A 27,413-nucleotide genomic window follows, 5' to 3' on the forward strand; every position below is an offset into this window, starting at 1 on the left:
GATTGCTCTAATATTATATTTAATGATGTTTGATGTTATCATTTTTATTGGACTTTTCCCATAAATCCAATAAATCCTAACAACACTAAATGTCAGGGGGCTTCCCTGATGGCTCAGATGGTATAGATTCTGCCTACAATACAGGAGACCCAGGTTCAATCCCTGAGTCGGGGAGATCCCCTGGAGAAAGAAATGGCAACCCACTCCAATATTCTTGCCCAGAGAATCCCATGGATAGAGAAGCCTGGCAGGCTACAGTTCATGGGGTCACAAAGAGTCAGATATGACTGAGCAACTAATACTTTCCCTTTCAGCATAACATAGTATGAAAACATCCTCAAAAATTAAATTCGTAACCAAATGAAAACTTGATAGCTTGTAATTATTAGCGAAAAAAGCTATAGTTTAGGATCCAATAACTTCATCCACTTCATTTTTAGATGTGTTTGAAGGCCAACTAAAACCCCCAAAATCATTGGGAAAACTTAAGGATCAATAATAGTATTTTCAAAGGGACAAAGTCACTTCCAAATGAAATGGAAAATTTGAAAAGTACTTTAGGCCACTTGAAGCCGATTTTAGGTGACAGACAATATTTGCTTGTTGTTCTGCTTAGCATGGTCTCCTGGAATGCACATTAGTTTGATGCAAAACTGAATGATGCAACTCCATTGCAGCGTAACAAGTACTCTTTTTTTTTACGCTTTTTTAAAAATTTATTTTAATTGGAGGCTAATTACTTTACAATATTGTAGTGGGTTTGTGCCACACATTGTCATGAATCAGCCATGGGTGTCAGAATGGGGAAGACAAGTACTCTTCATGAGACCCAGAACAATGTCTAAACACACAGACGACTGATTGAAACATTCAATATGCTTGTGCCTTGAAAATGAATGATAAACCCTGTTATTAAGCTGGTATCAGGACACAATTCTGTATTTGAGTAGAAGAGACAGTACTTCACTGGGGGTATGGTTTACCTGTAGATTAACTCTGTCAGTGGAAGAGCAAGCTACTATATGATGGTATATTAGCGGCATTAAACTTTGCTTGTCATGAAAGCCATTATTAAGCCAAAATGGCAAGCTTCTAAGACTGGACACAAATTCAGAGTGCCCTGCTCCCTAGACCTCAGTCTGTGACCCACCCAGTCCTCACGCTGCCCAAGTACTAGAACTTACCCTCTAGAGAAATGTACCAGGCTCTTCTACCCTTCCTGAGTACTGACAGTGCTCCATAGTGTAAAAAGTGACTTCTGGATAGAGAGCTGAAAACCAGCATTTTTATGCCATTAGTCTGCTTTGTGATCTTGGGCCAGTCACTTATTGCCTGGGGGACCCAAATATCACATTTGAAAAATGTATGTATTGGGATGAGGCAGGAACTAAATGCTTACTAAGAGCTTTTCTGGTTTGAAATCTCTATGAATCAAGAAACTATTTTTTTTAAATATTCTGAGAAACTGTGTGTTTTCTTTCTGAGATAATGTCCCTTACCTTTGCTCCTGAGCTCATAGGGAACTAGACCAAAAGACATTTCAAGCCAAGGTCTGCTGGTGAGTTGGGAAGAGCTTTGGAGACGGGCAGAGTTTCCACTGTCCTCTTGGCCTTAGTAACTGTCAACAGCTAGCTTGGCTCACACCCCCAGATCCTCCCCTAAAATACTAAGGTTGGTCTTGAAGACCACATTTTTTTTTGTTAAAAGTATACACACGAAAAATTTTCCTCTGCTTATCTGCATCCAACATTGCATTTGCTGGTTTATGAAGGTTCATCAAGGTTTTTATTCTCAGAAGCAGCTTTGGTTCAATTTTACCTTTTCATTCACTTTTGTGAATTTGTGTCTCTTGACATGCAAACATTCAATGAATTTTTGTAATGCACATTTCTTCCACTTATTAAATCAATGGGTTATCTGAACCATATGCATAGTAGCAAGGAGGTAAGTTAATTTTTGCTGCTACCTTCACTGACTATTCTTTACTCACTTTCTGATTTTTTTCTTTTTTCCCTGTTTAATTACTCTGGCATATACAACTCTTCCTTATGAAGTTTCCCACTCTCTAGGATATGTTAAGACTGCTCCCCACATATGCCCACACATGCACACATAGAGGCCACAAACCACTTCTACCCACAAAATGAGCTATGAATTTGCAAAAGGTAAAGAAGTCCCAGGGGAGTCATGACTCCAGGAATAAAGTCTTGACAAATAATTCAACCCTGAGCCAAGGCAAACTTTAAAAGTACCATTTAAAAACCCATAATGGCTGAGTAATGAGTGAATAAGGAGTTTGGTAAATTTTATATGAAATGCAAATAAGACATTTTGTTATATACGTAACTATAATTTACACCATGGGGGAATGGACTGTTAGTGGGGTGTTTTAAGTTCAGCTAAATAACAACAGAGTTTTTGTTTTAAGTGTACTAGTTGCAGCAATTATGGTTAATTATGCAACTGCCATACCCTTGACAGCAGATGGTTCAGAGCTGTTGTGGGGTTATCCCAGAGCTGTTCTCAGGGCCCCACTGCTCAGGTCACTTTAGGACCAGGAGCTGGGGACTTGGAGTGGCCGTCACTCAACCCACAAAGAAGCTGTTGATTGCAGTGTAGACATCGCAAGAATTCCTCTCTTTATATGATAAAGTTATTCCTGGAAAAAGTTCCATAAACTAAAATTTTTACTTATTGAATCATGATCATTACAGTAATGTCTAACAAGTTAACTTTCTTTTCCCCAGCCCTCTAGTGTATATAAATGATTTATATACACTTAACTGCTAAAAAGGGGCTTCCCAGGTGACGTAGTGGTAAAGAATCTGCCTGCAATGCAGGAGACCCGGGTTTGATCCCTGGGTTGGGAAGATTCCCTGGAGAAGCAGATGGCAACCCACTCCAATATTCTTGCCTGGAAAATTCCATGGACAGAGAAGCTCACATGATGTCCACCAGCTCTGAGTTCTTGTCAGTGGAAAGGGGCTGGCACACCTTTTCCTTTAAAGGGTGTGGCCTGAAAGGTACGCATATTTCACTAGGCAGAACTTAGTCTCACAGCTCTATGCAAGGGAGACCAGGTAATACAGGTTTTTCTAGGACCCAGGGCCCAGCTAAAGACTGATGAGTGTTAGTCACTCAGTCATGGCTGACTCTTTTTGACCCCATGGACTGTAGCCCACCAGACTTCTCTGTCCATGGAATTCTCCACACAAGAATACTGGAGTGGGTAGCCATTTCCTTCTCCAGGGAATCTTCCCAACCCAGGGATCGAACCTGGATCTCCCACATTGCAGGCAAATTCTTTACTGTCTGAACGACTGGAGAAGCCTTGATTTCTGTTACTAAAGAGAGCAGGAGAAATGAATGTTGAGACCGTTGGCAGACTTTGCCACCTTTCCCATTTGTGGAATCAAGCAGCTGACTTCTTGCCACTACTAGCTTTTGACACTGATGCTAGTTTCTTCCGTCTTGAAGGTGCTCTGAGGGTATTCTGGGGCTCCTTCTTCCATCTCCTTCATCAGCTCCTCTTTTTCTTCTGTTCCTTAAGTGTGGATCTTCCCCAGGGTTCGGATCTCTGTTCTTTTCTTCTTTGTACTCTGTCCCTAGTTAATCCCAATAATTCTCACAACTTCATTGATCACCTCTTTGCCCAGTCTTCCTATCCAGAACTAACCTCTTAGTTCTAAGTCTTGGTCTCAAATCTCCTACTTCACATTCAGCATTCCCACAGGCTGCCCAGCTTTCATCTGCAATTCAGTATGCCTACTCCTCTGAGGCTCCCTAACTTTCATTGGTTAGGGAACAAATTCATTTTCCTCTCCTCCTACTAGTCAGTGGCAGGCTGGAAACTGGAATCAATTTAATGCTACAAGATTCACTCCACCCATTGTAAACTTCTCAGCTTTGCCTCCTCGGTGGCTTCTTTTTCACCCTGTTTTCTCAGTGACTTTGCCCTAGTTCAGGACCTAATGTCTCCCTGGATTACTGCTACATCCTATGACTCTTCTCTCTGCCTGTAGTTTTTCTATTTCCTCTTCACTGGCGCTGAGTATTGTATCCAGTTATCTTTTTAAAACAGGAGTTAGATCACATCTATTTCTTTTTATTTATACTTAGCTGTAACATATATACATTTTTAACTTTTTGTATTGGGGTATAGCTGATTAACAATGTTGACTTCACATACTCCTATTTAAGCACATTCTGTTCTGAAATAAAAGGAAGAAACTCAGCCATGATTGGTTCTTATATTTATTAACTTGAGAGCCTTACAACAGCCATGAAAAGGTGTACAGCTAAGCAGAGAAGAGAGTAAATGAATTTCCAGCATCACAGTTTCACTCCTAAGTAACAGGATGGGGATAAGAGCCTAGGTCTTATGTGACAACTAAAGCTTGAGCTCTTTCAGTAATTCCGTATTTCTCCCAGCTTAGAGCATAAGTCTCCAAAAACTTGCCTAAGCCTATTTTCCAGCCTCACTTCTCATATCCTCATCTCCCTCACTCAGGATGTTGACTCAGTGTTTCTCACATCTGCACATCCTTGCCTTGTTTTCTCATTGTGTACTTTCTTTAAATTGCATTGTTCCCAGTTATTTCTTGCTGATCAAAGCACAGTCATCCTTTAAGGGCTACCTCTAAAACCTCTCCTCTAAATAAAAGAATTACGTCTTCCTCTGGTCTCAGATAGCATATTTTTCTTACTATCCTTTAGCACTTAATTCATTCCAGCTTGTTATTGTGGCACTTTACATGTCTTTTTCCACCTTTAGGGTATAAACCCATTCCTTGTCATATCTTCTATGGTACATCTCCCGTGCAGAGCCTGATAATTGTTTATGGATAGAGAAAGGACTTTCCAACATAGCACAAAATGATGCTGAGTGAGCATTAAGGATCCTGGGCAGGATGAGTGTGGAGGAGGAAATGAATTCCTAGGAAAAATGAGGGGGCTAGGGGGCACTTTGGGAAGATGGTTAGCCATCAAAAGGGCCACCCTCTGCAAAAGCTGTAGAAGAGATTCAGAAGCCTATATGGGAATGTTGGATATCAGTCACTTCCAAATTTGGCAGGTCTTCTAAATCATCTGGAGAGCTTTGTCAGGTCTACCAAATCAGAATCCCAGGGGGGTAGAACCTAGGGACTCGCCATTTTAGAAAGCTCCTCATAGAGAGGACGAGCAAGAACACAGTTTGTGTTTGGTTGCTTCAATAAATGCCTTGGCTTCATCCCCTGATGAAATCTATCAGATCAGCTTTGGAGATGGGAAGAAGAAGTTCATCTTCCCAGGGAGTCTCTCTATGTTCAACCAATCCCCTAACATAAATGTGCATCACTTAATCAGCTTGCTTTAAGCACATGCTTTTAAAATACCTATTCCTTCTTAAGTGCTCTGAAGCTTCCTGTTCTGAAAGAATTTAGCCTGGAGATCACGTAATGCCTCCTTCATAAAGCTTTCTCTGATCTCTGTGAGCTACCTTTCCTCCAAAATTTGGGAGGGAGGAAAGAGATGGTTACTGTCTCTTTAATTTTGCTATTAGTGATTTCTTTTCCATTCATTTTGCTATAGACATTTTCCCCTCAAATAAATCATAAGCCCTAGAAGACAGTGGAGAAAGGAATGGCAATCCACTCCAGTATTCTTGCCTGAAGAATTCCATGGACGGAGGAGCCTGGCAGGCTACAGTCCATGGGATTACAAAGAACTGGACCCGACTGAGTGACTAACACACAGAAGACAAGAGCAATGCGTCCACACTTACTTGTTCTCTCTCTGGCATCTTATATTTCCTCATACATAGTGAGTGCTCAATATTGGTTGAACAAATAAACAATCACTGTGTTTTCATTTGGCATGTTGAAATTGATTACAAAATTTGCTGTCTCCTGGTGATAGGTGAGAGATCTTATTTATTTAGACTTAGGTGGTAGAATTCCCCAAACATATCCCCTATGGGTTGCTTTTGCTCAAGTATCTAAAATCTTTATAGCTTGATTAAAGAGGCTAGACATGTTCAAAACAAGAAAGACTAGTTAGTGGGGTAAAACAATCACCTTCTCTGTTCTTGACTCTCAATTTGTCTTTACACACACAAAAAAAAAACCTAGGGAAAAAAAAGGAAGTGAAGATCTTTAGGATTCATGGCTGTGCCAAGCCTCAGACCTCTTTAGAGCTCACATAAGAACCTTTGAGAGCATCTGTCCACACTCTATTTCCCTAGCTTGGCAGACAGCAATGGAAACCCCTAGTAAGTCTCCTTCATTCAGCTAGAGTATTTCTAAACTGCTTATCTGTGGGACTCCTGACAGCTCCTGCCTTGGGCAGAGAATGGATGGAATGGGGGGCTGCCCGGGTAGTATAATTTGAGGGGCGCCAGAAAGACTGCCTGCGCCACCCAATCTCCCCTGCTTCCTCCCCTTTTTGTTTTAGTCACCCCTGCAATCAGGCTCTGATCAGTCCCAGTTTTTGGTGAGACTCGGTTGGTGGTAAAGGTTTCAAAACCGAAAGAGGAGTGGGCATCTACAAGCACGTGCATGTCTTCATTATCAGGATTGGAAATGTCTTCCAAGGACTAGCAGTGCATTGCAATTAAACTTGCAGATTTATGTCCCAGGGCCGGCTTGAGTTTCCGAGCTGTCTCCCAGACGCCTCTCCCTGAACAAGGAAACGCAATGCTGTTACCTTTCACTCTGCACCTAAATTGCCCAGGCGGCTCAGGGTGTTTCGTCTACCAAGTGCAGAGTGATTGGCTTTAACTGATCGTTGCATTCCATTGCAAGTCCAGGACCCCCCTACTTCCACTCCCCTGTGTCTTGGGGGAGACACTCTGCAAACGGAAGCGGCCTTTGTTCTGCAATTAATCATTTGAAGTCAAAGTGTGTTTGGGTACTACTAGTGATAACCCACAAAAGCTATCAAGTGACTGATTGTGTAGCTGGTGAAATGCGGTGTCTAGGAGGACTTCCTTCATTGTAAATAGAAAAATATCTTAGGAATGAGGTAGAGAAAGTTGTCAAATGTAGGAAGTGGAAGTGATGGGCTAATTTATCATGGAATCACTGAGAGGCTAGATTCTGATGTGTAAGGAGCTGTCTTTTAAGTCTAAGACCTGCCTTACTTTCCAGCTGGTCTGTCTTACCATGGCTGCTAGTGAGACTGGCCTGGGGGCCATAGGGATAGAAGGGTTAGTCAAGGTCAAGGGTCAGACTCTGAAGAGGGAATAAGCATAGAAGAGTGTGCGTCTATCCCAAGTCTGTAGCCCTGCTGGCCTGCCTGAGATAAATGATTTTGAGGCTACCCATTATTTCATATTGTCTGTGGCTGTCTTCTTGGAGTTTTATTTTCTTACCCTTTGGAAACATTCCATATAGACGAGTTCATGATATTTCCATCAGCTGCTGCCGTGAGGGAGAAATGTCTGTTTACATTGAGGAGATGATGAGTTTAGTCTTTGTGTTGTAGTTTTTTTTTTTTAATTGAAGTATAGTTGATTTACAATATCGTGTTAGTTTCAGGTGGAGTGTGGTTCAGTTATACATATATTGTGTTTCTGGTTCTTTACTGACAATAAAGAGTGACTTTATTTCATTGGCTTTCATAACTATTATCTCTGTGTAGTAGTTTTATCAAGAATTCAGAAACACACTTCATGAAGGAGTGTTCTCAAGGCAGGTAGAAATAAGGGCAGTTCCTACAGCCCCTGTGTGGATCTCCCTAATTGCACTTACTTATTTAGAACCCAAGCTGGACCTTTGCCCTCTTTCCCCGCCGCCCTCCCCCCTCCCCGCCCCCGCTCCCGGTGTGGAGAAATGTCCTGACTCAGTTCACTGAGGACAGTACCTATGGACATTTGAGGAGTATCAAAAGATGCAGAGAAATCCCACAGAGTGCCCATACCTTCCTTCTGATGTCCAGGCTACTAGGCAGTGGTTGGAAGGATAGCCTGACATAGCAACACCTTCTAAAAGCACGTTAAAAACAACCCCTATGATGTTAATACCATCTATGCTGCAGGGAATCCTAATGAGGAAAATACCAGGATGTTGGCCTCAACCTTCTCCATCTAAAGTACCAGAAACTATGTGTAGCTGAACTTTCTTAAGCAATCAAGCCACTCCCATGCTTCCCCAAAGTCTCTTTGAATAGTATTCTTTGCTCCTTGACCTGATGCTACTTAGTTCACGGCTGCAAGGAGATCATGGCAGGGGAGTGAATAATCTGTTGGTATTTCATCTCTGCAGCTTCTTATACAGTGTCTCTTGTTTTTTTCTCCTAAAGGGAGACCATAAAAATAGGACTTTATTATCATAGCACTTTACTTATAGAAGGTGTCCCTAATAATGACTGGTAAGGCCAACCCACCTTGGGAAGCCAGACTGGCAAGACATTTATTTAGAAGCATGATCTTCAGTAGGTGCCAATACCTTTTCCATCCCACAAAAACCTTATCCACCTTTCAAAGAGGTCCAGGCTGGAATTTACGAGGCCACAGACAAGGACATGTTTCTCTCACGTTCCTTTGCTGATCATGTTCTTCTGTGTCTTTCAGAATAGCCACCAGAATGAAGAGCTCTCATACTTGGTAGATTCTGGTTCACATATTTTTAAAGTTTAGGATAAGCCACGTGACATAGTTTTTTGGATCTTTAGCTTTTATTATCCTGTCTTTCTGGGACCTTGGGTGTTATTCACGGCATCACACTGACTCAGATGCCCATTACTACACATACTGGCGCTCAGAGCCTGCCGTGTTCCCTTTCTAGACTATTTTGACCTCTTTAGTGATGAGTGATATTAAGTCTTCTTTAAACAGGTTTACATTAGAGCTGGTCAGATTTCATGCTTTTACCAACATGCATTTCATGAACTGTGTTCCTGTAATGCCACTCTTTTCTTTGCCTTCATCCACCCATGTTCCCAAAGCCATTGAGTTTGAAAATCTTCAGTGAGGATGTGTAGATGATGTGGGTCATGCAGTGGTTAATGTTTCCAGGTCATACCATCCTGGATGGGTAACAGAGCTTCCTCTTTGAAGCTAGCGGCACTATAAGTAAAACTGTACTCCTGTAATCCTGTCACTTCCTCAGTCCCATTGTTAACATTACAAGAGTTGAATGAGTTATTAACAAGTATGTCCTGCTAATATAGCCAGATTATCTGTTTTCTACTTGCTGAAATGAATTCATCATTATCATTTAGAGAATTTCTAACAAATCGCACCAACAACTGTTTAAAACAGAATGGTAATTTGTGGGAGCCATCTACTTGTTTTTTTTCATTTTTTTGGAGCAGTTCTAGGTTTACAACAAAATTGAGAGGTAGGTGGATTTCCTACAGAGATTTCCCATATATCCTCCTGTCCCCACACATGCATAGCCTCCTCCATTATTAATGTCACTCATCATAATGACATTTTTTTTTTTTAACCAAAGATGAATATATTGACATACCACAATTACCCAAAGTCCATAGTTTTTACCTTAGGGTTCCCTGGTAGTGGTCTCCATTTTCTGAGTTTTGACAAACTGTGTAGTACTATAATCTATTATAACATCTGACATCATACAGAGTATTTTTCACTGTGCTAAAACTCCTCTGTGCTTTGTCTATTCACATCTCCTTTTTGCCCACAGCCACTCATCTTTTTATTATCTCCATGGTTTTGCCTTGTCCAGAACATTTACTCATTTTTAAGTACTGAAATTAACCCCACTCTTTAAAGTGTAGATTTCAACCTGAGCTATGATTTGAGATCAGTTGTGTCCAGACACCAGTGAGTTGCCTATGTGACTTTTTAAATTAAAAATATAACCTAGGCTCATACGTAAGAGTTATTCAGAGGTTAATAGGCTGACAGTCTTGTTACAATTCAGACAGTTATTTGTAATGGGAAAGAAAGAAAACAGGAAAGTACAGATGACCCAAAGAAAATGTTAATTGCAGTCAATTAAATTGGAAGGAATCTTAGGTTATAATCAACTGGATTCATTTCATCTCCAGTCTAAGGTATTAAGAGCAAAGGAAGTGAACAGAAATTGAAAAGTAGAATAGGGCCAAAATCAGGAAGATCTATTAAAATTTCCAGTACAAAACCACAAAGAAAATGAATCATAATGAAATGTAATGTCTTTATTACAGGGAAGTAAGTGGATGCTCCAATGGGCACTTAATTTTCCCACATTTCAGCTCCTCTGATTCTGTCCCCACAATGCCTGTCTGTGAGTCTTTGTTAGAGGCTGTTGATTTTCCAGGCTTAGAACATTTCTGGAAAGTATCAAGCAGAGGACAGTGCAAAACTGGCTGTGTTTTGATTTTTAAAGCTTTGATATTTTATTAAAGCCCCAAAGCTGGAATCAGGTGAGTATGGCTGTCAGAAGAATCATTCTTCTGAGGGGCCTTGTCTTCTTAATCAGCTCTTTATCTCCCAGAGATCCCTGCAGAGTTCTTTAAGAAGAAGACTTCTCTTGGCTCTCATTCTCCTGGACAAGAAGGTCATTTTTTCCTCCTTCTCCCAGGAGATTCAGTGGATTCCACTGAGTTCCATACATTAGGGTTTTCCAACTTTTTTTTTTTAAGAGCTTTTTTTTATACAAATGAAAACATTCATGGAACCTCAATATATTAAACAAATAAATTTTAACTTTTCTGGTTGAAGCAGTCTTGCAGATGCTGGGGTTAAGAGAGTCCTTAACTCTTCCTTCTTTTCCTGAGGCACCTTTGCTGAGTTTTAAGGAGTTTTGGAAGACAGTTTGAAAACGCTGCTCTAAATCATTGGTTATTCCATTAGTGACATGGAGTACGAAACAGCCTAACACTCTACCCCATCTCCTGTATATCGTTTACTTCTTGGTTGGCTAGTATGCCCAATCCCTATGGTTAAAAATGAAGGCACATCTGTTATTATAAAGTTCAGGATGATTTCAATATAGTCGGCCTTGTACATTGTGAACCAATGAAAAATTAGATGCCAAAAGAATAAAGACATCTTCTTCAGTCTCACAGAAGTCTGGGTTCTGAGTTGGTTTCATTCAGCTGCAGAAATACACATCCAGCCTGTAGAAACTCCAAAGTATGCCCAGTTTTAAGATCTTCCAGAAAAGGAGGCTATAGTGCGGAGAATCGGAGCCTTTGAATGGAAAGACATATCACTCTTTGGAATGCAGTTCCCTCAACTGCCTTGTGATCCCAGCTCTCTGATGGGTTAAAGAAAAAGTATGATCTTGTCCATTGTCTGGACCTTCTCATTTAGGATGGGAGTAATATTTTCTTGGCGCTTTCTTTCTTTTTTTTTTTTTTTTGGCGCTTTCTACATGGAAGCAGAATTTCCTCTGCAACCAAGGAATAGAAGCAGAATTCCCTCCCCAACTAACCAAGGTTGTGAATTATTTCTATGGAATAAAGACTGAGCAGGACTATCAGAGGACACATGTCACCTCCCTGTCTCATATTCATGTCTTTCCCCAGGAACCTTTGACAGCAACTGAAATTTACTGGGGCCCTCAATAAGTCTCTAGAGATACATTATAACAAGAAGGAAGAAAAGGTTTTCAAAAATCAATTTTACTAAAGCATTTGTAAATTCAAAGTAGTTCTTTTCTTTCTCTAACTTGTTTGTATGTTTTTCCCCCTATATTTCAGATTTTTTTTAGAGGATGTGAGATGTAATCTTTGAAATCAAGTCTAGGTATTCTCCTATGAGTAATCATGAGCAACTGTGTGTGGTGGTCTAGAGTAAATATTTAGACAAGAAACAAAAATAGAACCAAGATCTAGGCCAGGACCAAAAATAAGTCCATGAGCAGTGGAGCCAAGGAGGTTAGAAATTGTCTAACCAGTTCTTTGACTGAATGCAAAAAAGTTCTTACCTCGTAAGTGAGAGAGGCAGATTCCAGACTTGGGAAAAGTTGTATAACCTCACGGAGCCTCAATCTCCTTGGGGACAAAGCAATGTGGATACTTTCAGGAATCCCAGAATGTGTGCATAATCTGATATGTGTAAATATTTAGCACATTTGGGTGGCCTTGAGCATCCTTTCCTTTTCTGTATGTAGGATTCAACCAGCTAGATTTACTGGAGGTAGATTTTTAAATGCTTTTACTTGTTATTTTTTTCCCCAAAGCTAAATGCAGAAAATAATTTTTCTACAACTTCTGGGTATTTACTAAACATTCAGTCTTGTTTAAGGAAGAGGGTAAAAACTGTCAGTGCAAGTCATTTGTCACTTAGACGTTTGCTAACAACTGACTGGTGCATGGCACAGTGCTAAGTGTGGGATCAGGGAGGACACCCAGATATGCAGAAGGCATAATGGCTGTCCTCAAGTGGTTCCAGTAGTTGAAGGGAAATAAGACACCTCTACAATCCTAAGAGGAAAAGTTCCTAAGTGCCTTAAGAGAGGGGCAAAGTGCCCTTTTGCTTGAGAAGAGAGCAATTACTTCTGACTAAGAGAGATGAAGGAAGCTTTCATGACACTGGCACTTAAGCTGGGACTAGAAGAATGGGAAGAATTTGAACACATGGAAGTGAGTAAAAAGTCATTGAGGGAACAAGATGCAGGGGAGAGAAGAGCCTTGGTACAGAGAAGAGTGAGAAATTTGACCGGGACAGGAGCATATGGAGTGAAGTGAAGTGAAGAAAAGGATGCTTGATAAGTAGCCATAGATAATATGTTTCTTCAGTTTTCATAGCAATTTTGCTCTTTAGGTGTGATATTATTTCCACTTTAAAACAAATTTTTTTTTGCCTTGCTAGATCTTAGTTTCCCAACCAGGGATCAAAACTGCACCCCCTGCAGTGGAAGCCCCGAGTCTTAACCACTAGCCCTCAGGGAAGTCCCTATTTCCACTTTTAATAGATGAGGAAATTGAGGCTCTAAAGGGTTAAGGGATTTGCCCAAGGATACTATTAAACTAGATCTGGGTCTGAAAAGGTAAAATTGACGAGTAAACTACATTTAAAACCAGGGGAGCATTGAGTGCCAGAGTAAGGAATTTTCTGGATCCTGTACTGTAGTTCTGGCTTCCCTGGTGGCTCAGTGATAAAGAATCCACCTGCCAATGCAGGAGACGCAGGTTTGATCCCTGGAGAAGGAAATGGCAACCCACTCCAGTGTTCTTGACATGAGAATTCTATGGACAGAGGAGCCTGACAGACAACAGTCCACAGGGTCGCAAAAGAGTTGGACACGACTTAGCGACTAAACAACAGCAGCAACATACTATAGTTCAAGCATCAGCAAGCTACTGCCTGTGGGCCAAATCCACCTCACAGCCAGATTTTGTAAATAAATTTCTTAGAACACAGCATTGCACTGCTATTCAGTTGTATCATTGTAGGGCTCCTTTCATGCTACAACAACAGAGTTGAGTAGTCCCAGAGACCCTGTGGCTCACAAAGTCTATAAAATACTGACTCTCTGGCCCTTTATAGGAAACCTTTGCTACCCCGGCTGTGGTTGTTTGGGAGTCACTGAGATTTTTTTGAGAAGGGAGATGACATTCTTAGAGTGATGCGTTATTCACTGATACCATTTTCATCAGTAGGATGCATCGGAGGGAACTAGATAATTTCCAAGACTATTATAGTAATCTAGGCCCTCACCCCTGTGGTCTCAAACTGCACAGTAGCCTTCCAGCAAGTTTCTGACCAAAACTTGGAAGCTTAGAGAATCCAGGCAGGCAGCAAAAATAACTGAAGTGTGCCAGGTATGTGCAAACAAGCTGGTAGCTGGCAGCACCTCACAGCCTCAGGGCTGAGCACAGGACGGGCAGTGATGGCAAGTGTTACAGACTGAGGTGTGGTCACAGACAAATGCCACTCAGTGTAACCATACCTTCTAGTTTTCTAGGGAGGCCAGAACTTTGGGTTCTATGTGAAGTCTCTGCATTACCCACGCTAGCTCACATTTGTTTAAACCTCCTGGAGGTGATGGAAACTGAATTTACATTTGTTTAAATCCCCCTTGGCCAGATCACACTGCCGGCCTCTTCTCTTCAGTCCCTTCCCACGTGATTACCAGAACACTGATGCTGAGTGAACTTAGTGTGATCAATGACAGCAGCTGCTGTCACTTCTTCAGCAGATATAGGATACTTTGACCACAGTTTTTAAAGGACATTTTTGAGAGACAGACAGACTAACTGACCAACTAACTGATCAACAAATTATCAAAAAAAGCGATCTCTTGTCAGGTCAAGGCGGTTTTTAAGACCTGCCTATATGCTCTGTTATGACAATATATGTAACATAGCTAGCTGGTCAGAATTTTTAAGTGTTTGTCTCTTAGCATGCATGTGTAAGTTTCATATCATATGATACAAAAACTATTGACAAATAGACTTGCCCTGCACCATTAGCATTGCCATCTAATGTTAAAGACATTTAGAGAATCGCATAAGAACTTGGTGGTCTGTATTTTGCAGGATTGGCTTTGAGCATTGTTGTTGTTGTTTAGTCGCTCAGTCGTGTCCGACTCTGCAAATCCATGGACTGCAGCACACAGGATTCCCTGTCCATCACCAACTCCCAGAGCTGGCTCAAACTCATGTCCATTGAGTCAGTGATGCCATTCAACCATCTCGTCTTCTGTTGTCCCCTTCTCCTGTCTTCTATCTTTCCCAGCATCAGGGTTTTTTTTCCAGTGAGTCAGTTCTTTGCATCAAGTGGCCAAAGTATTGGAGCTTTAGCTTCAGCATCAGTCCTTCCAATGAATATTCAGGACTGATTTCCTCCAGGATGGACTGGTTGGATCTCCTTGCAGGCCAAGGGACACTTCAAGAGTCTTCTCCAACACCACAGTTCAAAAGCATCAGTTCTTCGGTGCTCAGTCTTCTTTATGGTCCAACTCTTACATCCATACATGACTACTGGGAAAAAAACGTAGCTTTGACTATACAGTCCTTTGTCAGCAAAGTAATGTCCCTGCTCTTTAATATCCTGTCTAGGTGGTCATAGCTTTTCTTCCAAGGAGCAAGTGTCTTTTAATTTCATGGCTGCAGTCACCATCTGCAGTGATTTTGGAGCACAAGAAAATAAAGTCTGTCACTATTCCATTGTTTCCCCATCTGTTTGCCGTGAAGTGATGGGACCCGATGCCATGATCTTCATTTTTTGAATGTTGAGGTTTAAGCCAGCTTTTTCACTCTCCTCTTTCATCTTCATCAAGAGACTCTTTAGCTCCTCTTTGCTTTTTGCCCTGAGGGTGGTGTCATTGAGCACTGAGCACTGGTGATGTTCTGGTGAGAGAAAGTGACTTTATATTTTCATGTGCCGGAATGGACTTGAATATTTTCCCCATAACCATTCTTGAGACCTAAGTTTTTACAGTTAATGACTTATAATTATTTATTAATTCATTAACTCAGTTTTACGGTCACATACTAGATGCCATTTTGCAGTGTAAAATGTGAAGGAAAGAAGGTGAAGTCCTACCCCCTGCTTTTGAGAAGCTCTGGTCTTGTGTAAAAAGCAGGTGCATAACATGATTGCAACACAGGGAAATAAATGAACCTTGATGGGAGGTATGAACTTTATCCAACCATATTTCTTTGCTGTGGAAAAGAAGATTGGAAAACATTCCATTTTATTAATAAAATAACTTTAAATGTCCTGGAAAGTCTTAGACAGGACCAACCTTATAATTTATGGGACTCCTTGTTCAAAAACTGAGAATCTCGAGAACGTGGTGGGAGGGCATTAAATGAAGAAGCCCCATGCAACTGTGCGTGTGTGTGCCCAGGCAGCCTCAAGGGCTCAGCATTTTAAAAAATTCAAGTGGACAGTAGTTTAAGGAAGTAAAGGATTTAAAAAAAATTTCATTCTGTAGGTCTGTTTATGGCATGTAAATATGTGCCAGCTAGTGTATCAAGGGCTAGGAACACAGCAATAAAAATGATAGCCACCATCTCTACCCTCGTGTATCTTACTGTCTAGTTGTGAGATTTGTATGTGATAATTTTCCTTAACTGTCCCATTGTGTCTTAATTACATTCTCAGAAAAGTATTTAAATGGCCACTAAGTCTTGCTTTTTCTTTATACTTTTAATTATATAGTAAAATTTGAAAATATAATCCATCCATGTATAACTATAGAATTTTCCTATAAGGAACAAGTGTTATTTTGGTTATGAGAAAAACAAGGTTAACGTGAAAAAATATATTTACTCATAAGTTCTATAATTTGAAATGTAAATTTTATTTATGATACTTACATCAAAGAAACTTGGGGAAATTGTGAGGAAATAGATGTAATCTTCTTTTGAAGTTGAAATAGTTTCCTATTTATTTATCTGGAAAAGGTCAGTTTTCATTCCAATCCCAAAGAAAGGCAATGCTAAAGAATGTTCAAACTACTGCACAGTTTCACTCATCTCACACGCTAGCAAAGTAACGCTCAAAATTCTCCAAGCCAGGCTTCAACAGCACGTGAACCATGAACTTCCAGATGTTCCAGTTGGATTTAGAAAAGCTAGAGGAACCAGAGATCAAATTGCCACCATCCGTTGGATCATTGAAAAAGCAAGAAAGTTCCAGGAAAAACATCTACTTCTGCTTTATTGACTACGCCAAAGCCTTTGACTGTGTGGATCACAACAAACTGTGAAAAATTCTTCAAGAGATGGGAATACCAGACCACCTGACCTGCCTCCTGAGAAATCTGTATGCAGGTCAAGAAGCAACAGTTAGAACTGGACCTGGAACAACAGACTGGTTCCAAATTGGGAAAGGAGTGCATCTGTCAACCTGCTTATTTTACTTACATGCAGAGTATATCATGCAAAATGCCAGGCTGAATGAAGCACAAGCTGGAATCTAGATTGCCGTGAGAAATAAGAGTAACCTCAGATATGCAGATGACACTACCCTTATGGCAGAAAGCAAAGAGGAACTAAAGAGCCTCTTGATGAAAGTGAAAGAGGAGAGTGAAAAAGTTGGCTTAAAACTCAACATTCAGAAAACTAAGATCATGTTATCTGGTCCCATCACTTCACGGCAAATAGATGGGGAAACAATGGAAACAGTGACAGACTTTAATTTCTTGGGCTCCAAAATCACTGCAGATGGTGACTGCAGCCATGAAATTAAAAGACACTTGCTCCTTGGAAGAAAAGCTATGACTAACCAAGACAGCATATTAAAAAGCAGAGACATTACTTTGCCAACAAAGGTCCATCTAGTCAAAGCTATGGTTTTTCCAGTAATCATGTATGGATGTGAGAGTGGGACTATAAAGAAAGCTGAGCACCAAAAAATTGGTGCTTTTGAACTGTGGTGTTGGAGAAGACTCTTGAAGAGTCCCTTGGACTGCAAGGAAATCAAACCAATCAACCCTAAAGGAGATCAACACTGAATATTCATTGGAAGGACTGATGCTAAAGCTGAAACTCCAATCCTTTGGCCACCTGATGCGAAGAAGTGGCTTATTGAAAAAGACCCTGATGCTGGGAAAGATTGAAGGTGGGAGGAGAAGGGGACAACAGAGGATGAGATGGTTGGATGGCATCACTGACTTGATGGAGTTGAGTTTGAGTAAGCTCCGGGAGTTGGTGATAGACAGGGAAGCCTGGCGTGCTGCAGTTCATGGGGTCACAAAGAGTCAGACACAACTGAAAGACTGAACTGAACTGATTTATTTGGTTGAGAAACGTATATCATACCTGCACCAAAGTAAAGCTTCTCATTATGACTTTTAGAATCTGTGTTCAGATCAGAAAAAGTTGAGGTGAGTTCCTTGGTTTGCTGAATCTCTGGATGATGGCATTAGTTGATTTGGTTTGCTTTCAGAACACATGTAAATAATATTATTGCAAGATAGTATTTAGCTAGCAGCTCCATTAGTATTATTTACAGTCAGAAACTATTGTCACACGTTCTTCAGGAGTTCCTTTATCTCTGTGATGGAAGATTCCATAATGGTTATCCTTTATTAGGTGTTCAGTTCAGTTCAGTGGCTCAGTCGTGTCCGACTCTCTATGATCCTATGGACTGCAGCACACCAGGCCTCCCTGTCCATCACCAACTCCCAGAGCTTACTCAAATTCATGTCCATTGAGTCAGTGATACCGTCCAACTATCTCATCCTCTGTTGCCCCCTTCTCATCCTGCCCTCAGTCTTTCCTAGCATCAGGGTCTTTTCCAGTGAGTCGGCTCTTCACATCAAGTGGCCAAAGTATTGGAGCTTCAGCTTCAGCATCAGTCCTTCAGTGAATATTCAGGACTGATTTCCTTTAGGATTGACTGTTTGGATCTCCTTGCAGTCCAAGGGACTCTCAAGAGTCTTCTCCAAACACCGCAGTTCAGAAGCATCAATTCTTTGGCACTCGGCCTTCTTTATGGAGGCTTATGGAAAAACCTTATGGAAAAACCATAGCTTTGACTATATGGACCTTTGTCAGCAAAGCGATGTCTCTGCTTTTTAATACGCTATCTAGGTTTGTCATAGATTTTCTTCCAAGGAGCAAGCGTCTTTTAATTTCGTGGCTGCAGTCACTGTCTGCAGTGATTTTGGGGCACAAGAAAATAAAGCCTTTCACTGTTTCCATTTTTTCCCCGTCTATTTTCCATGAAGTGATGGGACTGGATGTCATGATCTTAGTTTTTTAAATGTTGAGTTTTAAGACAATTTTTCATTCTCCTCTTTCACCTTCATCAAGAGGCTCTTTTGTTCCTCTTCACTTTCTGCCATTAGGGTGGTATCATCTGCATATCTGAGGTTATTGATATTTCTCCTGGAAATCATGATTCCAGCTTGTGCTTCATCCATCTGGGTATTTCGCATGATGTACTCTGTATATAAGTTAAATAAGCAGGGTTACGATATACAGCCTTGACGTACTCCTGTCATGATTTTGAACCAGTCCATTGTTCCATGTCCAGTTCTAGCTGTTAATTCTTGTCCTGCATACAAGTTTCTCACGAGGCAGGTAAGGTGGTTTGGTATTCCCATCTCTTTAAAAATTTTCCACATTTTGTTGTGATCCACACAGTCAAAGGCTTTAGCATAGTCAATGAAGCAGAAGTAGAGGTTTTTCTGGAATTCTCTTGTTTTTTCTATGATCCGACGGATGTTGGCAATTTGATCTAGATATTTTAATTAATTTAATCCTCACACTAACACCATGTAATTAATGTTATGTATATATGATTGTGTTTTTTTGTTTGTTTGAGGGTTTCCCTGTGTGGCTAAGGCTGTAAAGAATCTGCCTTCAAGGCACAATACCCAGGTTTGATCCCTGAGTCAGGAAGATCCCCTGGAGAAAGGAATGGCTATGCACTCCAGTATTCTTGCCTGGAGAATTCCATGGACAGAGGAGCCCAGTGGGCTACAGTCCATGGGGTCGCAGAGTTGGACATGACTGAGCAGCTAACACAGACACACATACACACACACATATATATGATACATATGTATATCATACCATTTTATATATAAAGAAACTGAAAGTTGATTAACTCACTTCAAGTTGTCTAATAACTGGCAGAGTTGGAATTAAAATCAAGCCTCACTGATGCTGAAGCTACTTTGCACCAAGCTTTGATTCCTCTCAGTCCTTTCTGATTTTCTAGAGTGTCCTGTGAAAGGGAGACATCATAATTGAATGAGAATCTTCAGAGAAAAGCAAGATAGAATCACCGAGATTGGAATTGTCCTCGGAAACCTGGGGTGTGCATAAGAGCCTCAGTCTACAGAACAGTCACGGAGCAATGGGAAATGGTTAGCAGTGGGGACAGGACCTTAGGTTATCTCCTGGTTTACCTAACTCCCCTTTTCCAATTACCATCCTCCCCGGATACCGAGAGAACATGGAAAGTGATTGCAGAGCTACTAAGAAGTATGGGAATTAGGGGAGGCAATGCTGAGCCTGGATCATGGTAGAAGACCAATTCTGGAAGAAGAGATCAGAATTCTAAGGTGAAAAGAAACTACTTAAGCAAAAGATGACCCTCAAATTTCCTAAAAGTTAGGGAGCTGCAGGAGGAATAGTAATTCCAAGCGATTCCATTGGAATTGGGATTAAAGGATGAACAATAGGTGCTCTTGTTGAAAACAAATCTTGCTGGAGAAAACCAAGGAAAGAAGATGCTACAAGCCATGGCCTCATTTTGTTTGCAGATCCCTTACTGATTGGTCTCCAATGCAGTCTGAACAGGATTTGATCCTTCTAGTGCATTCTTTTCTTATGTGGGTATGGTGACAGTTATTGCTACAAGCAGAAAAGTTTAGTAGGCAGTGTGGTATATATGTCAGACCTATGCCAGAGCTTGTTCTCACGGCAGCTCTGCAGATGCATTTCTTGGGTTACATAAATCATTGCTCATCTTTGTCTCATTTTTCTTTTCTGATGCACAAGTCAGCATGTTGAATTCATTGAACTAACTTGTGCATGTGGGCAGGGAGATTGGATTATGAAGTTGTATTTCAAACAAATTGTGCAAAATTAAGTAATGAGCTAAGGCACTCAACCACTTATTCAGTATTAAGCAAGTATGGGATTAGTAATGAGTGAAAGATTCAGATTTGAGGCCCTGAAAAAAACCATGTTCATTTTTTTATGTCTTTGAAGACTTTTTTTAAAACATAGACATTTAAAACCAAGACATTCAAAAGCATAAAATATTTTTGAAGAAATTTTTAAGTAAACATATTCAAGGTAACACAACACACCCATATTCCCACCACCTAGAATTGTTAACATTTTGCCACATATTCTTTAAGATTTTATAATTGAAAATGAAATATTGTGGATAAAAATGAAATTCTATTTGACATTTGTTGTTGTTCAGTCACTAAGTTGTGTCTGACTCTTTGCAACTCCATGGACTCTGCAGCACGCCAGGCTTCCCTGTCCTTCACTCTGTCTAGGAGTTTCCTCAGACTTATGTCCATTGAGGCAGTGATGCCATCCAACTATTTCATCCTCTGCCACCCTCTTCTCCTTTAGACATACTACCTCCCAAAGTCATTCTCTTCTTCCATCTTTCTAGTGCTAACCTCTATTCTCTTTCCAGTCTGCATATAAGTATAAATAGATGTTTACATACAGGTGCAGGCATCTGTGAACAGTCTCTTGGGGGCACTACCCCCCAACATACACACTAGGTAGCATAACGCACACACAGTAACAATAGCAGTGAACATGTTGAGTGATTGCACTGTGCCTGGAGCAGCACTTTCTCAGTCCTTTCAGTGACTCAGCATAGCCCACATTGTTGTTATCTCCTTTTCTAGGTGCACAGAGAGGTCCCTTCCCCAGGGTCACACAGCTAGTAAGTAGTGGGGCTGAGAATTAATCCCACAGTTAGGCTCTGGAGCTGAGCACTTAACCACCAGGATAGCTGGCCTCTTCACTTTGTCACCCTGCAGAATTTGTCACTCTTTCAATATCATGTTTCTGATATCCATAATTGTCGTTCACAGGTTTAGTTTATTCATTTTCACAGTTTTACTGTATTCTGTTAAATGAATATAATATATAAGCATCACTGCACTGTGCTTAGGCTTTCCAGATGGCTCAGTGGTAAAGAATCTGCCTGCCAATGCAGGAGATGCAAAGACTCCAATTCAATCCAGGGGTCAGGAAGACCCCCCGGAATAGGCAGTGGCAACTCACTCCAGTATTCTTGCCTGGAGAATTCCATGGACAGAGGATCCTGATGGGCTACAGTCCATGGGGTTGCAAAGAGTTGGACACGACCAAGCACACACACGACAACACGGTGCTTAAGGCCTATAAAATGCAAACAGTGTAAGTCTCTTATCTCAAGCGCTGTTGGGAGAGTTAAATGGCTTAATTCAAATAAAGCAGGTAGAAGAGTATGGAGCATAGAGTACACAACCTGTAAATGTCAGCTGTTACTATTTGTTCTTATCATCTATCCTGTATCCTCTTGAACCTGATTATTAGGTTGTTTTCAATTTTTCATTATTGCATATATTGCAACAATGAAAGCCCTGTGTCTGGTTATAAAATTTTCTCTTGGGTATCTCCCTAGAAGAGGAATGGATAGCTCATAGGGTATGTATGTGTTCAGTTTCACTTGATGCTGCCAAAGCTTGCTGTATGCATTCACATACCCTCATACATGTTTTGGGAGTTCCTATCACCCATTGTTGTCCTCAGTGTCAGTTGACATTCTCTGACTGTTAGATTTGCCAATCTGATGGTTGAGAAATACTGCCTTGTTGAATTGATAAGCTGATTAAGAAATAATGCCATGTTGTGGAATTGGGTTTTTTATAACAACTTTATTGAGATATGATTCACATGCTGTAAAATTTACCCTTTTAAAAGTGTTCAATTCAGTGGTTTTCCACATATTCACAAGGATCTGCAACCACCGATAGCTAGTTTTAGGAGAAATCCTTATTCATTAGCAGTCACTCCCACTTCTCCACTGCCCCCAGCCCCTGGCATTGCTAATCTACTTTATGTTTCTTTTATTTGCCTACTCTGGACATTTCATATAAATGGAATCATATGTGGATTTTTGTAGCTGGCTTCTTTCATTTATCTTAATGAAATGGATTTTTTAGATTCATCCATGATGTAGCTTTCATTCAGCACTTTGTTCCTTAATATGGTCCAGTCCTTCATTCCTTAAAATATTCTGTTGTGTTAATATACTACCATTTGTTTATTCATTTATCAGCTGATGCAAATTTGGACTGTTTCTACTCTTGGCTGTTTTAAATAATTTTAAATAATGCTGCTATAAAAATTCATATGTATATTTTTTATAGACAAATATTTTCATTTTCTTGGGTATACATATACTTATATACCAAGTAGTGGATTTGCTGGGTCATATGCCAACTATGTTTAACATTTTGAAAAGCTACCAAACTGTTTTCCAACGTGACTATACCATTCTCTAGTTCCATCAGCAATGTATAAGGATTCCAATTTCTTCACATCCTCATCTTCAATGCTTGTTATTGTCTTTCTTTTTAATTCTATCCATCCCTAGGGGCTAGGAGTGGTATCTCCTTGTGGTTTTGCTTTATATTTCTCTGACTGATGATGTCGAGCATCTTTTCATGTGCTTATGAGCCATCTGTCTGTCTTTGGAGAAATGTCTAGTCAAATATTTTGCCGTTTTTTAAGTTGGGTGATTTGTCTTTTTATTTGAGTTTGTAAGCTATCCATGTAATCTGAATGCAAGTCCTTTATCAGATACGTGATTTACAAATATTTTCCCCATTCTGTAGGTTGTCTTTTGACTTTCTTGATGTGAACTGGTGGATTTTTTTTTTTTTCCTGGGCTGTATGGCTTCCAGGATCTTAGTTCCCCAACCTGGGATTGAACCAGAGCCCTTGACAGTGAAAACACCAAGTCCTAACCATTGGACAGCCAGGGAACTCTCCAGTAGATTTTAATATTTGCAGTTTTGTATGTTTCTTCAAAATTTTACTTTTTCAGGTTGTCTTCATCCTGTCTTCTGAGTGGCTCACAAGCCAGATAGCCTTGGGATGTGCCCTTAGAGTACAGGGAGTCCATCCAGTATTCCATAGATCAGAAACCCTTACCTTGGTCACAAAAGCACAGATTTCCAAACAGATCTCAGTGAGCTTCTCAGTCAGTGAAGGAAGATCAGTTTTGATACCCCAGAGGAGATACCCTCACAGCGTCTGAATTTAATCATGAAAAGCACTGAAAAGCCACCCCTTATATTTCAGACTGCTAAATGATTAATTCAACAGCATTTGGATTTCTGTTTAACCCGACCTCTTTCTTCTTTCCTTTTTTTCTCCTCTTTGCTTTTCCTCCTCTCTCCTCCCCACTCCCTCGTTTGATTTCAGATTGAAAATGGCTCAGGAATCAGTCAGCAAGTTAACAGCAGAGAAGAAAGTGGAGACAAAGAAAATCAACCCCACGGCTAGTCTGGTGAGATGCATTTTTCATCACAACCTCAAGACTTTTCATTATAACTGAGGTGCACCCAGGAGTGGGCCTAAATTTAAAAGATAAAACTCAGAGGGATGAGTAGTATACATATTCTCAGTTCCCATCCCAGGATACCACATGGTGAGAAAGGACATAGGGGAGGACAGAGGAAGGAGCAAACCCCAGCTTTGTGCACCCTTCCAGCAGATTCAAACAGGGTCCTTTCCCCATAAACCAAATGTAGTCACTTGCCATTTCACACCCTTCCCCATCGCACCTCACACCAGGATCCCCTTCATCTCAAAGAACCCTTCTCCTGAACTTGTTGAAGCATTTTACCCTCGCCAATTTCTTTTCCTTGTTAAAGAAAGGGGCAGGGCGTAACCTCTTTTGATAGCTGGTAAAACTGAGATGCAGAAAGATACAGCCTACCTAAGATCACTTCTCAAATGGATAGCAAAAACCAGAACCAGACTCTGGGTCCCCTGACTGCTCTCCCTAGGATAGAAACTAGCAGACTAGTGTGTCTTCCTAGCCATGAAGGGAAGCTCTCCTCCACAGACCCACTTGCAATACTGATCGCTAGGAATCTCCACGATACAGTTGGAATAGCTGAATGGTTAGGAACCCAAGGTATAGAGGTTCAGGTCCCAGCTTAGCCACTTGCTAGTTGTATTTTACTAGTTGTGAAGTTACTTTTCTTCTTTATTCTTCACTAGTACTTTTGCCAGTTGCTTTAAATCCTTTGACCACCTAAGTGGGGTATAAGTGAGATGATTTCTGTTAACCAACGATGATATTCTCCTAACAACTCCATCAGCAGCTCAGCGAATGTTGAGTGAGAAATGGGGAAGCCAGGGCCCTACAGTTTCATCAGGGACAGCCATGGTTGGCTTACAGAGCTCCTACCTGAATGGAAACATTCTGTGCCCATTTGGTGGTGTATTCGGTACACTCATCTTTATATGGTATACCTATATTTTTGGTGGCAGTGGGCTCAACTTAGATTTTTGTCTTCTTCCCTCATTATCCACTGCTCCTTCCCCAGGCCTCTCCCCTCTCATTTTTAGGACATTTGGTACACCTCTATTCAGCATCATAGACCAACGTTTGAGAGACATATCAAAATTTGAGAAAGGTGAAAATTTAGAAAAAGGAATAATAATAAACTCAATTTTTGTCTCAAATAACAGAAGGAAAGACTGCGTCAGAAGGAAGCCAGTGTGAGCACCAGCTAACACAGAGACACGGGAAAACAGTGATAGTGAGGCATAGTACCCGCATGATCCTCTGTAACACCAATGCTACAAGTCTTCAAAAGATATGTCACTCAATGTTTATTTTGCTCATCTCTTTCTGAGCACCCTGTGCCTTCCTAAAGAAGTCCCTTGTTAAGCCATAGGAACAATGAAATGCTGCTGAAGAAGTATTTGAGAACAGTTTCTTCTAGAAGTCCAAAGTTCACTCTGCTACAAGACCAGAGAATTACCAAGATTTTCAAATCTTTTTTTTTTTTCTTTTTTTTTTAAATCAGAGACTTCAGGCTTTCTAACCCAAGCAGGATATATGTAAACTTGTGACAGAAGAAGAAATGGACTTTTTGTGACAGCTGCCTTGAGCAAGTTCAACCCTTGGTCTTTACAATAATTAAGCTTGCTGGTTTGATTATTGATCTTAATTTTGATTCTATTGCAGCAAGATCCTGAAGCACCCTTCTTGCCAAAAATGTTGAGACTTACCAGAATTATTTAAGAGGCCCAAGACTGTATGCCCCAAGACTGTATGCCCCACACTCAAAAAATGGTTATTTTTCGTTGTTTTTCATGTACTAGAAAGAACAGAAAATGGAATTATACATGGATGGAGAAGGGGGTTAAATAGTCATAATCTTCTTCCTGGAGAACAAATTATAATACAGGTAGTTGGCATCAGCCATTTAGCAAGGCCCATTCTTCTGTTTTCATATCAGTTCACTGAGGTTTCCTAGGCCAGTAGGAATTCTCTACCCCTTCTTTAAAAAAAAAAAAACGATGCTAACTGAGCAGCAACAGACTTGGGGTCAAAGCATCTGCTTTGATGAGTGACCCTGAGTATCAGAGTACATTTCACACCTCAAATCATCTATAAGTGGATACACCTTGTTGACCTGCAGCTGAGCTGTACACCAGGTTCTGGGACTGAATATGGCTGGACCTCTCACACACACCCCAGGAGGCAGTGTCTGGACAGGAGAGCAAATGCTACTTGCCGCTGTTTATCATGACCTTGACTTACAGACATGGGACCTATAGTGAAGCAGGGGGTTTTAATGTCCAAAAAGAGAGGGTAGAAAAAAAGTTCTTTACATCAAAATGGGAAGAGGGTGATTACATTGATACTGAATTTTGAGTTCTCAATAGGCAGTTTTTTCTGACCCTGGAAGCCTGTGTGACCACTGCCTCTAGAGTCACAGGAAAACCACCTTGGACCTCTCTCTTGACATCTTTTCCTTAAACCACTCTCCTATGCCGTGAGAGAAGAAGAGACGAGACTTGGGGTGAACTGAGGTAAGGATCAAAGCCTATCAGGTTTCAGTCTTGAAAGGAGAGAGGTCCAAGCTTTCTCCTCCAAACTGGTGGAAGACCATCTAGAGATGAGCAGAAACCTTAAAACCTTCCCCATCTGCTGGTCATGTGTGAGCTGCCCCTTGCCCCAGCATCTTGCCAGAATCCCTCAACTTGCCAGGTACCTGAGTGTCTACCCAGGACCTACCTGCCTGCTAGTTATCAGCCCCCATGGGGACCCCATAATAGATACAGCCAATTAAAGCAGCACCATTTCCTAATACAATGCCCAGGGATGTAGAGTCAGGATCAAATCTAGTCACAAAGCCATATTCCTGTAGGTGCTAGCCACTGTCTAATAATTCAAAAAAAAGGAATATAATAACATGGTTTATTTTTTTCCCCAAAAAATAAAAGAATGAGACAAGCAAAACAGAAGAGCTGGTAAGAACTTACATGACTAGTAGTAGCTGCTTGTGAGCAAGCCTTTCATACTGCTTTCTTAGATTGTTTTTCTCTTCATTTTTTCACTTAATGGTGAGGACCTAAGAAATTCCTCAATTTGAAACAAATCCTACTTACAGATACCCTGTGCTCTGTGAGAGTCCTTCTAGTATTATCGGACGAAAGAAAAAGCACCTGTTTTACCCATGCTTAAGCTGGATTTCATTCTAGTGGAGAGACCAGAAATTGGCAGTAAAATAAAACTTTTTCTAAAGAGCAAAGTTTGCCTACCTCTGTTGGGAAAACCTAGTGAGTCCACTGTACTGTTAGTGTGTGAAGACACCATGGCAGGATCCCCGTGATTCTCACCCAATTTGCATCCTGCATTAGGTATCTGGGCACCCCTTCCAAGTCCACACATGGACTGCAGTGTGATGGTGCCCTCGTTTGTAACTTGACCTGGTGCTTGGTAAAAGTTCACAAGACTTTGTCCAAGGTGGACCATCTAAAACAACCCAGAGGCCCTGAAAGAATGACCC

General features: G+C 40.8%; 1 protein-coding gene across 27 annotated transcripts in view; it reads left to right on the plus strand.

Annotated features, from left to right (window-relative positions):
- Nucleotides 1–27,155, plus strand: part of FMN1 (formin 1) — a 487,763-nt gene extending 460,608 nt beyond the window's left edge. For 21 of the 27 annotated variants that reach the window (XM_081507056.1, XM_081507049.1, XM_081507057.1 and 18 more), the window contains 2 exons: nucleotides 23,803–23,887; nucleotides 25,081–27,155. In XM_081507056.1, the coding sequence (XP_081363182.1) occupies nucleotides 23,803–23,887; nucleotides 25,081–25,125 (130 nt within the window). In that variant the 3' untranslated portion in view covers nucleotides 25,126–27,155. The remainder of the gene's footprint in view (nucleotides 1–23,802; nucleotides 23,888–25,080) is intronic. The other 6 variants (XR_014058706.1, XR_014058707.1, XR_014058704.1 and 3 more) reach the window with 1 other exon arrangement.
- The last annotated feature ends 258 nt before the right edge of the window (nucleotides 27,156–27,413 follow it).

This window comes from Giraffa tippelskirchi, chromosome 7 (assembly GCF_054371585.1).
Source record: "Giraffa tippelskirchi isolate mGirTip1 chromosome 7, T2T-mGirTip1v1.2.pri, whole genome shotgun sequence".
Taxonomy (NCBI): Eukaryota; Metazoa; Chordata; class Mammalia; order Artiodactyla; family Giraffidae; genus Giraffa; species Giraffa tippelskirchi.